Below are 12,287 nucleotides of genomic sequence, written 5' to 3' on the forward strand. Positions count from 1 at the left end.
GTATTTATCCCCAAATTTTGAAAACATTTATATGCACCCCAATGTTCACTGCGGTATTATTCAAGGTAGCTAAGACATGGAAACAACTGAAGTGTCCTTCAATAGATGACTGGATAAAGAAGATGTAGTACATATATACAATGGAATATTACTCAGCCCTAAGATGAAATACTGCCAATTTGTGACAACACCAATGGATCTTGAAATTGTCATGCTAAACAAAATAAGTCCCAAAGAAAAAGTTGAGAACCATGATTTCACTTATATGTGGGATATAAAACTGAAAGCAACAAACGAACAAGACAACACAGACATAGACAACAGTTTAGTGGTTACTAGAGAAAGAGGCTGTGGGAGGTAGATAAGGTAAAGGGGGTCAATTATATGCTTATTTCAAACTAAAGTTCCTTTAGCTAAGAAATTTCAATAAAGGAAGCCAGTATGCTAATCAATTTTGGTAATCCATACTGAAAACCTAAGAATGTTTATGTGATGAACTATAAACATTTAAAGTATTCAGCTTTGCTACAGTGAATAAAATAATTTACAGCTTTTGTTCTGATTTAAGGATGGAAAAGGACAAGGAAGAATTATCTTTGCTAATTCAGTCAAATAAATGAAAATATCCCTTAAACTCTGAGTCATTTTCCAAAGCAGAAAACCTAATTCACTGAAAAATATATGCATAGCTCCAATTTCAGACAAGAAAGCTAAAGTTAACTATGGCAGTTCATGACTCAAGGAGAAATTTATGGCTGGGATAAAGAGTTCATCGAAAGCCTCAGGAAATTACAGAGAAGAATAATTGAGCGATGTTCATTCTAACTATTTCCAAATGGAGGTCAGCCTTGGCTCTCAGTATCATTTCTTTCTTGGAGTAAGCTTTTATCTGGTTTGCTATGATTTTTCGATCACAAGTCAGATAAAAGGCAAGAAATTTCACTTTAATAAAATCTTTTTGTCTTTTATCTAGTCTTTTCTGATCTGTTAGATTATACTATTATTCCTCTGTGTTCTCTCTCCCTGCTTAATATTACAAAATTCAGACCTCTTGCTCTGATAAAATGAATTTATTTGACCTTTCCCACATATGACTTACATTTTTCTTTCTCTATAAGCTGCAAAATGCCTGGCACAATTTGAAGCCCCTTCCTGAAAAGCCCTTCATAGGTTTTTTTTTTTGAAAGCTACTTTCAAAGCATTGCTTGAAATCCACCTCCTTCAGGGAGTCATTCAAGGTCAAATTCATCTCCATCTGTTAATTTGGAATTACCTCAGAATATGTAAACTTTGTACTATATAACTTGCCTTTGTTAGCCTGTTCCTTTATAAAAGTATTCTTCAGTCTCATATTTGTGATTATTTGCTTCATATTACAGTGCCTAAAATCCTAAAATAGACTTCTACATGCAATATGTACTCAGGATAAGATTACTTGATACTTTTATGAAAATTAAAATATTATCCAAACATTTTATAATTTTTAATATTCAAAGATGGTAAACTAAATATATGCAGTTAGTTCCTTCTAAAAGGAACTAAACATCCCCTAAATAAAAGCAAGGATTTTTTTGTTCTTGTTTGGTTGCTTTTTAAGACATAAGGCTGCAAGGACCTAAAGAATAGAAATTTTTAAAAAGCAATAAAACTTTGAGATCTGACAAGGCAAAGAGATGACTGGTAACTGACTCAACAGACTCAGTAGACTTGAATCCTAAGCTAGAAGTATAGAAAGCCAAGAATCAACCCATTTTAACATAAGATCCCTTTAAGGCTCAGAAATTGGCAGGACCAAATACCATTAATCAGAGCGAAGGCAGAGCTAAGACCACTTTCTGCATGGAAAGTTCATTTAAGAAGCCTAGATGTCCCTCAACCCCTAAACTTCCTGAAGTTCTCCCCTATTTAACACAGCTACATGACTGACCCTCTCCTATTTTGGCAAAATATTCGAAGTTTGCTCTCTAGAGAGGGTAAAACATAGGATCTCTGGATTGGGTCTATGTTATAGGCCAAAATGCATCCTGCTCAATTTTCATATGCTAAAGTTGTAACCTCCAGTACCTCAGAATGTGACTGTATTTAGAGATAGCAAAAAAAAAAAAAGAGGGGGAGATTAAATATACAGGCACACTAGCCTTTTTCCCCACATGACTTCTGAAATACTGGGTATAAGGAAGGAGAATATTTACTCTAGAGACTCTGACAAGCAACACCCACATGAAATTTCCAATCAACTTTTAGAGTTACACCTTGAAATATGAGCAGATAGTCATGGATCAACAGACATTCAAAGGAAGTATCTAAATGAAAGAGAGAACGAAACAAAATAATGGGGACACAGAGGTTACACAGAGAGAAGAAAACTCTAAAACACTATGGGTAATTCCTAAAAAAAATAAGAGAAGCTAATAAGATGCTAAAACAAAGGAACACAAATCAAAAGAGCTCTTAGAAGTTAAAAATATGAGAGTAAAAATAAGTAACTCAATTTGGAAGACATAGCTGAAGAAATCTCCCAAAAGCTAGAACAAAAGGACAAAAGTGAAAATAAGAGAGAAAAGATAATTAGGGAACTGCTTAAGGAGGTTTAAAATAAGAATATTCTAGAAAGCAAAAACATACCGTGAAGTGAAGAAAAATCAGTATTTCCCATAAGTTTGTACAATGAAAAGATTAGCAAAAAAGATGACTATGCAGCACGAAGTATGAAAAGAGATTCACATCAAGGCATATCAAATTGTGAAACTTCAAAATACTTGGAACAAGGAGCAAATCCTACCAATTTCCAAAGAGAAAATAGTGTGTTCACTCTGAAAATTCATCAAGTAGAACACTTATGCTCCATTTTCTATAAATGTTATACTAAGATAAAATGCTTAAAAAATAAAAGAAGAAAGGAAATGAATTATATCCTTCAGGTTTAAACTGAGAAACTGGTTTTTAGGTAAGGAGAAAAACAATAAACATGTATTTTTTAAAAGAAAAAAAAAACTAGATGTGCCTACAAGGCATAAACTTAAACTTGTTTTTGCACCTTTGATAAAAAGAAACCTGATGGGAGTGAATGGCCGGACAACTGCCTAAATATTAGATAGTAGAATCTGAAATTTAATCTCTGTTAAAAAAAAAAGAAGAAAAGGAAGGATAACAACAGACAAAATGTCCCATTTTAACTTCTTATTGAGAGATACAAGGACCCTTTGGCTCATCCCAAAGTGGCCTTCCATAGTTTGGAACAAATGTGCCACCAGCACAATAATTTCATAAACACAGGACTTGAAATAACAGCACAACATACCTGTGTCTTTTTTTGGAATAAGTAAATTATGATTCTCCAGGGGATGACCGAGACATGTCCAAGAAGTATTCTCCGTTTTCTTTAGGACAATTTCTATTTTTCCTACATTCTCAACAACTTGCACTGAAAAGAAGATAAATTCCATTTGTGTTCACTAATACCAAATGTAAAATTTTACTTTAAAACCAGTCTTTCTCGAACAATCCAAATGTTCCAATCTGATACGAATGACACTGACCATTAGTAAAATAAATAAGATTTTGTGCACATATTCATCAAAATTATTTATGATGTTAAATTCAGTTTTATTTTAGATTCAGATGAACGTCTTTCAAACTAATTCCAGTTTTCATACAATTTCAAATTAACACATAGCTAAAAAGGGGGTGAAGTTACATATACAAATTAATCACTGACTAGAACCATTTAAAAAATTTAATTTACACCCTTTTAACATTTCTTAGTTGAGATCTGAGAGGTTCTTACGAGTGAATTCGGTAGCCCAATACTGAGCCTAATAAACATAGGAATAGCCTCAGAAGACTGACTCCCTGTAAAATGCATGTGAACTTTTGATAATTAAAAACCTTTTACATTATCTTTATTTTTGAATAATTAAAATAGTTTGAATACATGGGTAAATTAATAAAATATAGACTATTATACATTGATTAAATTTCATGAGTATGCACTTAAAGACCTAAGATAGATTTCATTTTGTCTTTAGAAACAATCTGCCTATTCCTCACTGTAAACACAAAAGTCCATAGTAATTAAACAACTTCTTAAGATAGACTAATTAAATGAATTCAATTCAATGAGTATGGATTTGAAGTTTACCAAACATAAAAACATGGTCCTTGCCTTTAAAGAGCTTTGATTATACAATTTATAGAGCTTACTATGGTTCATAGAAAAAGAGAGACAAACCAGTTTAAGGTATTCTGATAGCATTTCAAAACAAAAATATATATAAAAATATATATATATATATATAATTATTCAGTCTCAAAAAAGGAAATCCTGCCATGCAACAACATGAGTGAACCTGGAGGATGTTATGTTAAGTGAAATAAGCCAGACAGAGAAGAGAAATACTACATGGTATCTCTTCTATGTGGATGCTTAAAAAAAACAAGTTGAACTCACAGAAACAGAGAGCTGAACCACCCCTGGTAGTTGCCAGGGGCTGGGGGTGGGGGTGGAGAAAATTGGGAGAGGATAAAAGGGTACAAAGTTTCAGTTATAAGATAAATAAAGTCTAAGAATCTAAAGTATAACATGGTGATTATAGTTGATAATCTTGTATTGTATAATTGAAATTTACAGAGAGTAGAACTTAAGTATTCTCATTGAAAAAATTAAAATAAAGGTAAATATGTGAGATGGCGAATGTGTAGATATAATTGTGGAAATACTTTCATGATGTATACATGCATCAAATCATGTTTTATATATTAAATATAATTTTATTTGTTAACTATGCCTCAGTAAAATTAAAAAAATAAAACAAGAAATTACCATTCTATAATGACTCTCCTGTTGTTAAACAGCTGTGTAAAATCCAGTGTGTATATGCAGCAATAATCATAATTTAATATGCTCTGTCAACATTAAACATTCAAAAATGTATATATCTAAAAAAATTTGTCTGGTCTAGTATATTTCTACAAGCTGAATGTCAGGAGTATGGCGGAGATGCAGAAGGAAGTTAGAATAAAAAGAAGACACAAATTTTTTTTCTAAGAAGAAAAGGTAAAGAGATGGAAGAAACCAGAGGAAAGGTAAAAGGGCAAGGAAGGGGCAAAATCTTCCAACCAGAAGCTGGAGTTGTTTCCATTAATAAAGAATAAGGTACTTACCAATATGTATATTTAAAAATTAATGTATTTATTTAGAAAACATCATGTCTTTGTTTTACAACATGAATACATACATAAAAATAAAACAAATGCTGATTCCCCCCTCCGTATGTATATATGTATGCATGTGTGTATGTATGTATGTATGTATTTGGATGTATGTATGTATGTCTGTATGTGTATATATATATAATTATTTTTTAGTAGCTTACCAGAAAGACAAATGCTGATTCCCCCCCCGTATGTATATATGTATGCATGTGTGCATGTATGTATGTATGTATGTATTTGTATGTATGTATGTATGTCTGTATGTGTATATATATAATTATTTTTTAGTAGCTTACCAGAAAAATCTTCTTGAATCTCATGGCTTAGCCCTGAGGAAAAAAATACATATTTAGTTAAAAACCAACTTTAATTCATACAGTTTATCAACATCATATAAGATCACTTAAATGGTTCTTTTATGTATTATTTCAAATCTCTCAAGGTAAGTAAAACATTCTGAGAGATCAAAAGAAACTATATATAACTAAAATGTAAAATCAAATTATTTAAATATACTACATACATTTCTTCATTTTTCCATTTCTCTCCCTATTAATTAAAGAGTAAATACTCAATTTCCCACAGGTGGGTAACCTACACTACTCCACGTACAGTCCCAGATGGACAACCCTACAAACCAAGAAGAGAGCAGGGCAAACAGAGAGGCAGTGCCCAAAGCATGGAAGGTCTGGTGTGTGCATGCGTACATGTGAATATAGGACAGACCCAGGTCTAGCTCAGTTTTTCCTTTCTTACTGTTCTCTGAAGTTGAATGTTCATTCAGTTATTGAAAAAAATTACTGACCATCTATGTATGCCATGCACTTTCTAGGTGTTATGGGTACAGCAATCAGTTGAAAAAGAAAAATCCCTAATCTTATGAAACTTATATTCCAGAAGAAGATGCAAGAAATATTTTTATAAATATCTGCTCTAAATTTCACTGTGTTAATATGGTTATCTGAAACGTATAATTCTGCATTATTTTAATCCTTCTGATCCAATATTAGCAACTAAGAGTTTCATATTTTTGAATGTGGAATTTTGTTTTTTATATGTGTGCTAGATATAGTTAGCTACAGCGTGAACAAAATTAGCCATAAAATCTTTGAAACTTAATAGATACTGGCACAGAGGTTTTACTGAAAGAAAAAATTATGACAGTGCTAATGAATAATGTATACTTTTCTAGATATGAGTGTTTGATTAAAAGTCTCCCATAAGGGGCAACATATATTAGATCTTACGGTAACAAAAAATAGGATAGGATATATTTCTATATCCTCAGGTTTAATTTTGATTAATCTAATGAAGGGGAAAAGACAGAAAAAGACATTCATCAACTCTAATCCAATTCAAGACTATATGGGTACAGCAAAGCAGTGAGCATAATGCTGAGTCAGCTGAGATCTGGGGAATTTCAGTCTATGTTTTGAAAGGTAAATGAAAGGTTCTTTACATAATAATGCATCCTTAAAACATAGTTACAAGACTATTTTCTTGTTTTTGTTTCATTTCTACCTTCTAACTAGAACATCGCCTTCATAAAAGGAGAAAAGGGTGAAATCCTAGAGTCAAGTTTATTATGGGTGAGAAATGGATTCTGAATTTGGTATCTTTGACTCCAGATTTTAGTCCTGATTTTCTTTCTTCTGATAGACCTGTAATCTCTCAAAAGAGACAGAAGTGAATTGTATGGTTAGTCTCTGGCCATGAGGAGGTACAATACAACCTACAACCTCACAATCCATGCTGCTTTGGTGCAGCCTCTAACTTCCTGTGACAGAGCTGGAAACAGGTCAATGAAACTAGCACCACGTGATAGGTGGTCAATAGGAGCATGTAACAGACAGGCCTCTGGACATTTGTTTGTAGATGCCAAGTAATAGAGTCTTACAAAGCTGGGTCAATGAATATTTCATATTATTATTGATTCCAATTACATCTAATTGTTTAAACTTGAGAAAGGTGAGGTTATACCGCCATTTCTAGTAATTTCATTAGTATAACAGAAAAAAATTGATCAAAAATGACAAACTCGAACGATAGCTTATTAAATGTTAAACCAAAATAATAGCATATAGAATATTTAGTACCTAGACCACAGACCAAGTTATTGCCATACTTAAAAGAAGTTGGAGTTGTTTCTATTAATAAAGAATAAGGTACTTACCAATATATATAAGATATGAATAATCCTTGATGATTGTTTCAGCTCTAAAGGAATCATCCTGATAATCAACTATTACTGAGTCTAAATTGATATCCTTAAACAGAAAGCAAAAAGAGCAAGATTAAGAAGTAATTTTTTTCAAAACTTCTACAACTATACTTTTAAGATGATCAGTGGAAAGTCACATGGCACTTCTTTACAGACCGCAAGCTAAATAAACATTATTCCTGTTTTTTCTCCCTCCTACAGCCTGGTTCTTCCCCAAAGTATTTATTGCAATTTGAATTACATATTTGTCTGTACTTACTATCTACCTTACCCACTCATCTCTAAGTTCTAAGAATAAAGAACTGTATATAGAATACTATTTGGCATCTAGTAGGCACTCAACAAATATTTGTTGAATAAATAATTTGGGAAAAAAATTAAAATCAGATCAAAAGCCAAGATATTTGTGTTCATTTTAATCTTTCCACTATTGTGTGACACTGGGAAAATTATACAACCCCTCAGCCTGAGCTTATCTAAAAAACAAATTCACTAACAAATTTTTAGATGTCTATAATTTCCACAAAGCCTTGGTGCAAGTTATTTGGGTACCTATCATTTATATCATACACTGAACACATTATTCCACATAGAAACCTTCTCCCTTCCCTTCTCTTAGTCAACCATCCTCTGCCTCACTGATATTATTAATGGGAGTAGACCTCAACCTCCCTAGGCTCTGCCCTCTTGGTTTTGGACTGTGCAATGAGAAGACAATAACTGAGGAGACAATAACCAGAGGGAGTGGAAGGCAGGATAAGCAGTGCCTCTGGTCCTTCTGATGGTATCAGGAAGAGACTAGTCACTGCTGTGGAATGGTCAGATCATGCTGTAAGAGTCGGAGGAACTTATGGGTTCAGATGTGGTTCTGCTACTACAGAAGCAGCATGAATTTTCAGAAACTCCTAGCTGCCAGAACTTGTCTTTAAATCCACATAGTTCCTCAAGTATGGGAAGTTGCTGTTGGATGTCTTTGAAGATGCTTTAAGTAGCCCGCTTATTTATCTGATTACCCAGCTGGACTAAAAGCCCAATGAAAGCCTGACACTGAAAAGAGCGCTGCAGATAAAGTAGGTGTAAAAGAACTACTGAATGAATTATCTCCAGAATTTTAGTTTCAAGAGGGCATCCAAACCCCATTAGTGGTGTAAGTATACTAAGGCACAGCAACGCAGTCTCTCTTATCTCTGAAATCCCAATTTATGTTCAGGAAATTAGTTCTTATGGTGAAGTTAAATGGGATTCTCACTTTTGTTATCCATGCTTTCGAAAAAAAAAACTGCAGAAAAGCATATAAACTACGTCTTAGTCTAGTTTTTCCTAAGAGGCTATAGCGTGATTATTAAGAGAATACACACTGGAGCTAGCCTGCCTGGGTTCAAAATGCTAGATCTGCCACTTATTGTGTGACTCTGGGTAAAATATTTACTCTGTTTCCTCATCTGTAAAGCAGGGACAACAAAAGTATTATCTCATAGAATTATTGTGAGGAGTAAATAATTCATGAACAGTACTTAGAAAAGTACCTGGCACATAACTAACATTTATTTATTATTTTTCAGACATATTTTTTAAGACATGTTTACCTTCTGTTTAGTATATATGACAATGGTGACTAAAGAGTCCGTTTGGAACCAGTCATAGCTGTAAAACATCAAGAAAAGAATGAATAATTATATCAACAATCATGTGCACTGACATATGTTAAGTCATTAAACATTTCAAATCTAGTGAAAAATATATTTCTCTAGGTAAACTCTTTTCTAAATAATCAGTGGTCTTACTGGCAATTATTTCCAAATTTAAAATACCTATACTTCCATATGTTCCAACTTGGATTAAAAAAAAATCTTTGATAAGACACTTTTTATAGAAGTTATACATCTCATTAAAATATTTTAACAGAGCAATAACAAAATACATTGTTTTCTTAAGGAGCATGATAAAATCTATATGCTTATTACTTTCACTCCTACCTGTCACAAGTATATTACTCAATAAATTAATTCATCAAGGCTGGTCAACAGAAAAACTTAAGGAAAAGCTAAGTCTTTTGTTCGGTAATAGCTACTGACCAAACTGATACTGCTTTTGCACTTGTTACCTACATATAGGCACCCACAGGTAAATCCTAGAGGAGGTATCCTTAGGCATCTAAGTTAAATTTGCATATGAAATAATTCAACAGATTTAACAAATATAGCAGCAGGCTGATGCTGTTATAATATTGACTGATGGTGGGGAGAAAGAGAAAAACTATAAAGAGCGTACATTACTCTGAAGGCATCTGAAATGTCAATAACAAAAAATATACATGGCTTGCTTAATTTATAATGACAGTGTGCAACAAATACATTTTGAAAGATTTCTGTTAAAAATGATATAACAAACTAGATATACAAAGAATAGTTAAATAAATTATGGTATGGTCATATGATGGAATGCAGACAAAAATGCTTTTGAAGAATATTTAACAACATAGAAAATTGCTCACAGAATATATCGTAATACTAATATTATCAAAAAAGAATAAATGAAATAGGCATGACATGACTCAAACTGGGTGGAATAAACCAAATATTAAGAGTATGTATATATGGGGTTGATGAAATTACAAGTGATTTTTATCACTTTCTTTTGTATTTCTCCTCATTTTCCAAGTTTTCTACCATGAATGTATATTTTACAATCAGAAGAAAATATTTTTAATAGTTTTTTCAAAGTTTTGGTGTTTAAAATGGATCAGACTTCACTTGTATTAAAAATTCATGTTGACAGAACAGTTCGTTCTCCAATAATGTCTGACAAATGAAGTACTGCAGTTCTTATGTCAAAGAAACATGATTAATATAGTAAGCAATAAATCAAACCCAGAGCTGTTTTATTTATATTTTAATGTGCATATTTTGGTGTAAAACTGATTTAGCTTTAAAAAAGTCAACCAAGAATGCATACCTTGGAGAAACAGGACTTTCTTTGGCAAGGGGATTTGTAGGTTGGCTCTTGGGAAGCATGCCTTCACAAAGGAAAACAAACAAAATTGCCACAGTTCATCAATATAGCATTTTTCTTCTGTTTCTTTTCAGCAAACTTCTTATTGAAAAATTATAAAAAGACACAAGTCACAGATGTACTACTCAATGAATTTTCATAAAGTAAATCATACCCTTGTGGCCAGCACCCTCCTTGTGTCCCATTCTGATCACCGCCCCACCCCCCTGCAAGGGTAACCACAATTCAGACTTTTAACATCATGATTAGTTTATGCCTGCATGTGACCTTTGTAAAAATGAGATCATAAGATATGTTCTCTTTTCGTCTGGCTTTTTTTGTCCAGCATTATAGACACTACAGTTCTTATGTTAAATAAGCTTGATTGATTCTGAGCAGTAAATCAAAACTGGAGCTTTCTGAGATTTTTATACATGCTGTAGAATGTATCAGTAGTTTGTTCCTTTTCATTACTGAGTAGTAGAACACTGTATGAATATACTAGAATGCATTCACTCTCCTGTTAATGGACATTTGGGCAGTTTTCAGATATTATATATAGTTGTATAGTACTGTTATAAATATTCTCATACGTGTACATGTACATTCTTAAAGAACATATATATCCACATTTCTAGTAGGTATAGAGCATGTATATATGTTTGGCTTTAGTGGATACTGTTGAAAAGTTTCCCAAAACGGTAGTACCAATTTACAATTTACACCAGAAGTATCTGAGAGTTCCAGGTGCTCCATAACTTCACTGACACATGGGATTATCTTTTTCCACTTTAGTTATTTTAGTGGGCATGCAACAAAACATTCTAAAAGCCCACTAAAGTTGTGGTTTTTCAAACTGTATTAGAAAACTCTTGCGGCATGGAAGAAATCTGGAGGTTCCATAAACATTAAGCATTTTCCTTGCACAACAGGAGTGTAGTATTTGTAGCTATAAGGTTTTGTTAGGAGAAAGAAGAAAGTACTGTTGCTAAAAGACTTTTGAAGATTGCTGCATCAATTATATTACTATTACTCAAACTGTGCAGGAAAAAAGTTCAATGTTTAGTCTCGGATGAGTCTTGAAATTCTCAAGTTAGAAGTCACAGTAATTATATAAACTTAGAGTTGGGAGGCACCTTTAAGACAAGCTAGTTTAGAGGTTTTTAAGATTCTCTATAGTCACGTAATCTTCTGTTTAAACATGAGCTTCAATGAAAGCATAAGCTATCGAACAGCCATATCTTTTTGGATGAGGCTGACTGTGAGCCCTGAACTGGCCTTACTCAGCATGCACCTCTTACCATGTAACTCTGCAGAATACAATTAATTTTCAGACAAACAAAGGAAGTCTCTGAGATGTGATATAACAAGGCCAAAGTTATGAAGTAATTAGCAGTGAGCCTAAAGAAGAATGCTCTACCACAAAACTACAGGTATAACAAAAGACAAAACTACAATTAAAATGTATTTTTTCTATGAAGACAAAAAACAAGAAAAAATATCATTAAATTTCCTGAGAAGCCCTGAAAGATATTTTATTAAGATTAAAGTCACTTATCTTTTCGAGGCCTCTTATATAAATAAAAACAAACACACCATAGTCTAAGATTTTCTACAATAAAAAGCTAGCAACAGAATTTATAAATCGTTAAGTCAATTTTGATCTTTTATAACCTATTTAGGACAAGAAAATCTGAATTTGAGCCCAGTGTCAGCACTGTGATTTTATGAAAACCACTGCTTCTTCTTCCTCAAATTCAAACTAGTAAAGAAATCTGTCCTGTAATCTTATACCTCATGAGACAGCAAATAAGATAATGTCCAAACATTCTAAAAAACTACATAGTACCATAAACATATA

General features: G+C 32.7%; 1 protein-coding gene across 4 annotated transcripts in view; it reads right to left on the reverse strand.

The window, feature by feature from the left end:
* The window catches only part of LOC102893720 (cytochrome b5 reductase 4), a 75,582-nt gene that overhangs the window by 25,423 nt on the left and 37,872 nt on the right, over nt 1–12,287 (reverse strand). For all 4 annotated transcript variants that reach the window (XR_003044435.1, XM_006926345.3, XM_015600652.2 and 1 more), the window contains 5 exons: nt 10,391–10,451; nt 9,022–9,079; nt 7,388–7,481; nt 5,511–5,543; nt 3,302–3,424 (listed from right to left, as the gene is read on the reverse strand). Coding sequence is in view for 3 of the 4 variants with exons in the window: in XM_006926345.3 (XP_006926407.1) it covers nt 3,302–3,424; nt 5,511–5,543; nt 7,388–7,481; nt 9,022–9,079; nt 10,391–10,451 (369 nt within the window). In the remaining variant the exon portion in view is untranslated. The remainder of the gene's footprint in view (nt 1–3,301; nt 3,425–5,510; nt 5,544–7,387; nt 7,482–9,021; nt 9,080–10,390; nt 10,452–12,287) is intronic.

This window comes from Pteropus alecto, unplaced genomic scaffold (genome assembly GCF_000325575.1).
Source record: "Pteropus alecto unplaced genomic scaffold, ASM32557v1 scaffold7, whole genome shotgun sequence".
NCBI lineage: Eukaryota > Metazoa > Chordata > Mammalia > Chiroptera > Pteropodidae > Pteropus > Pteropus alecto.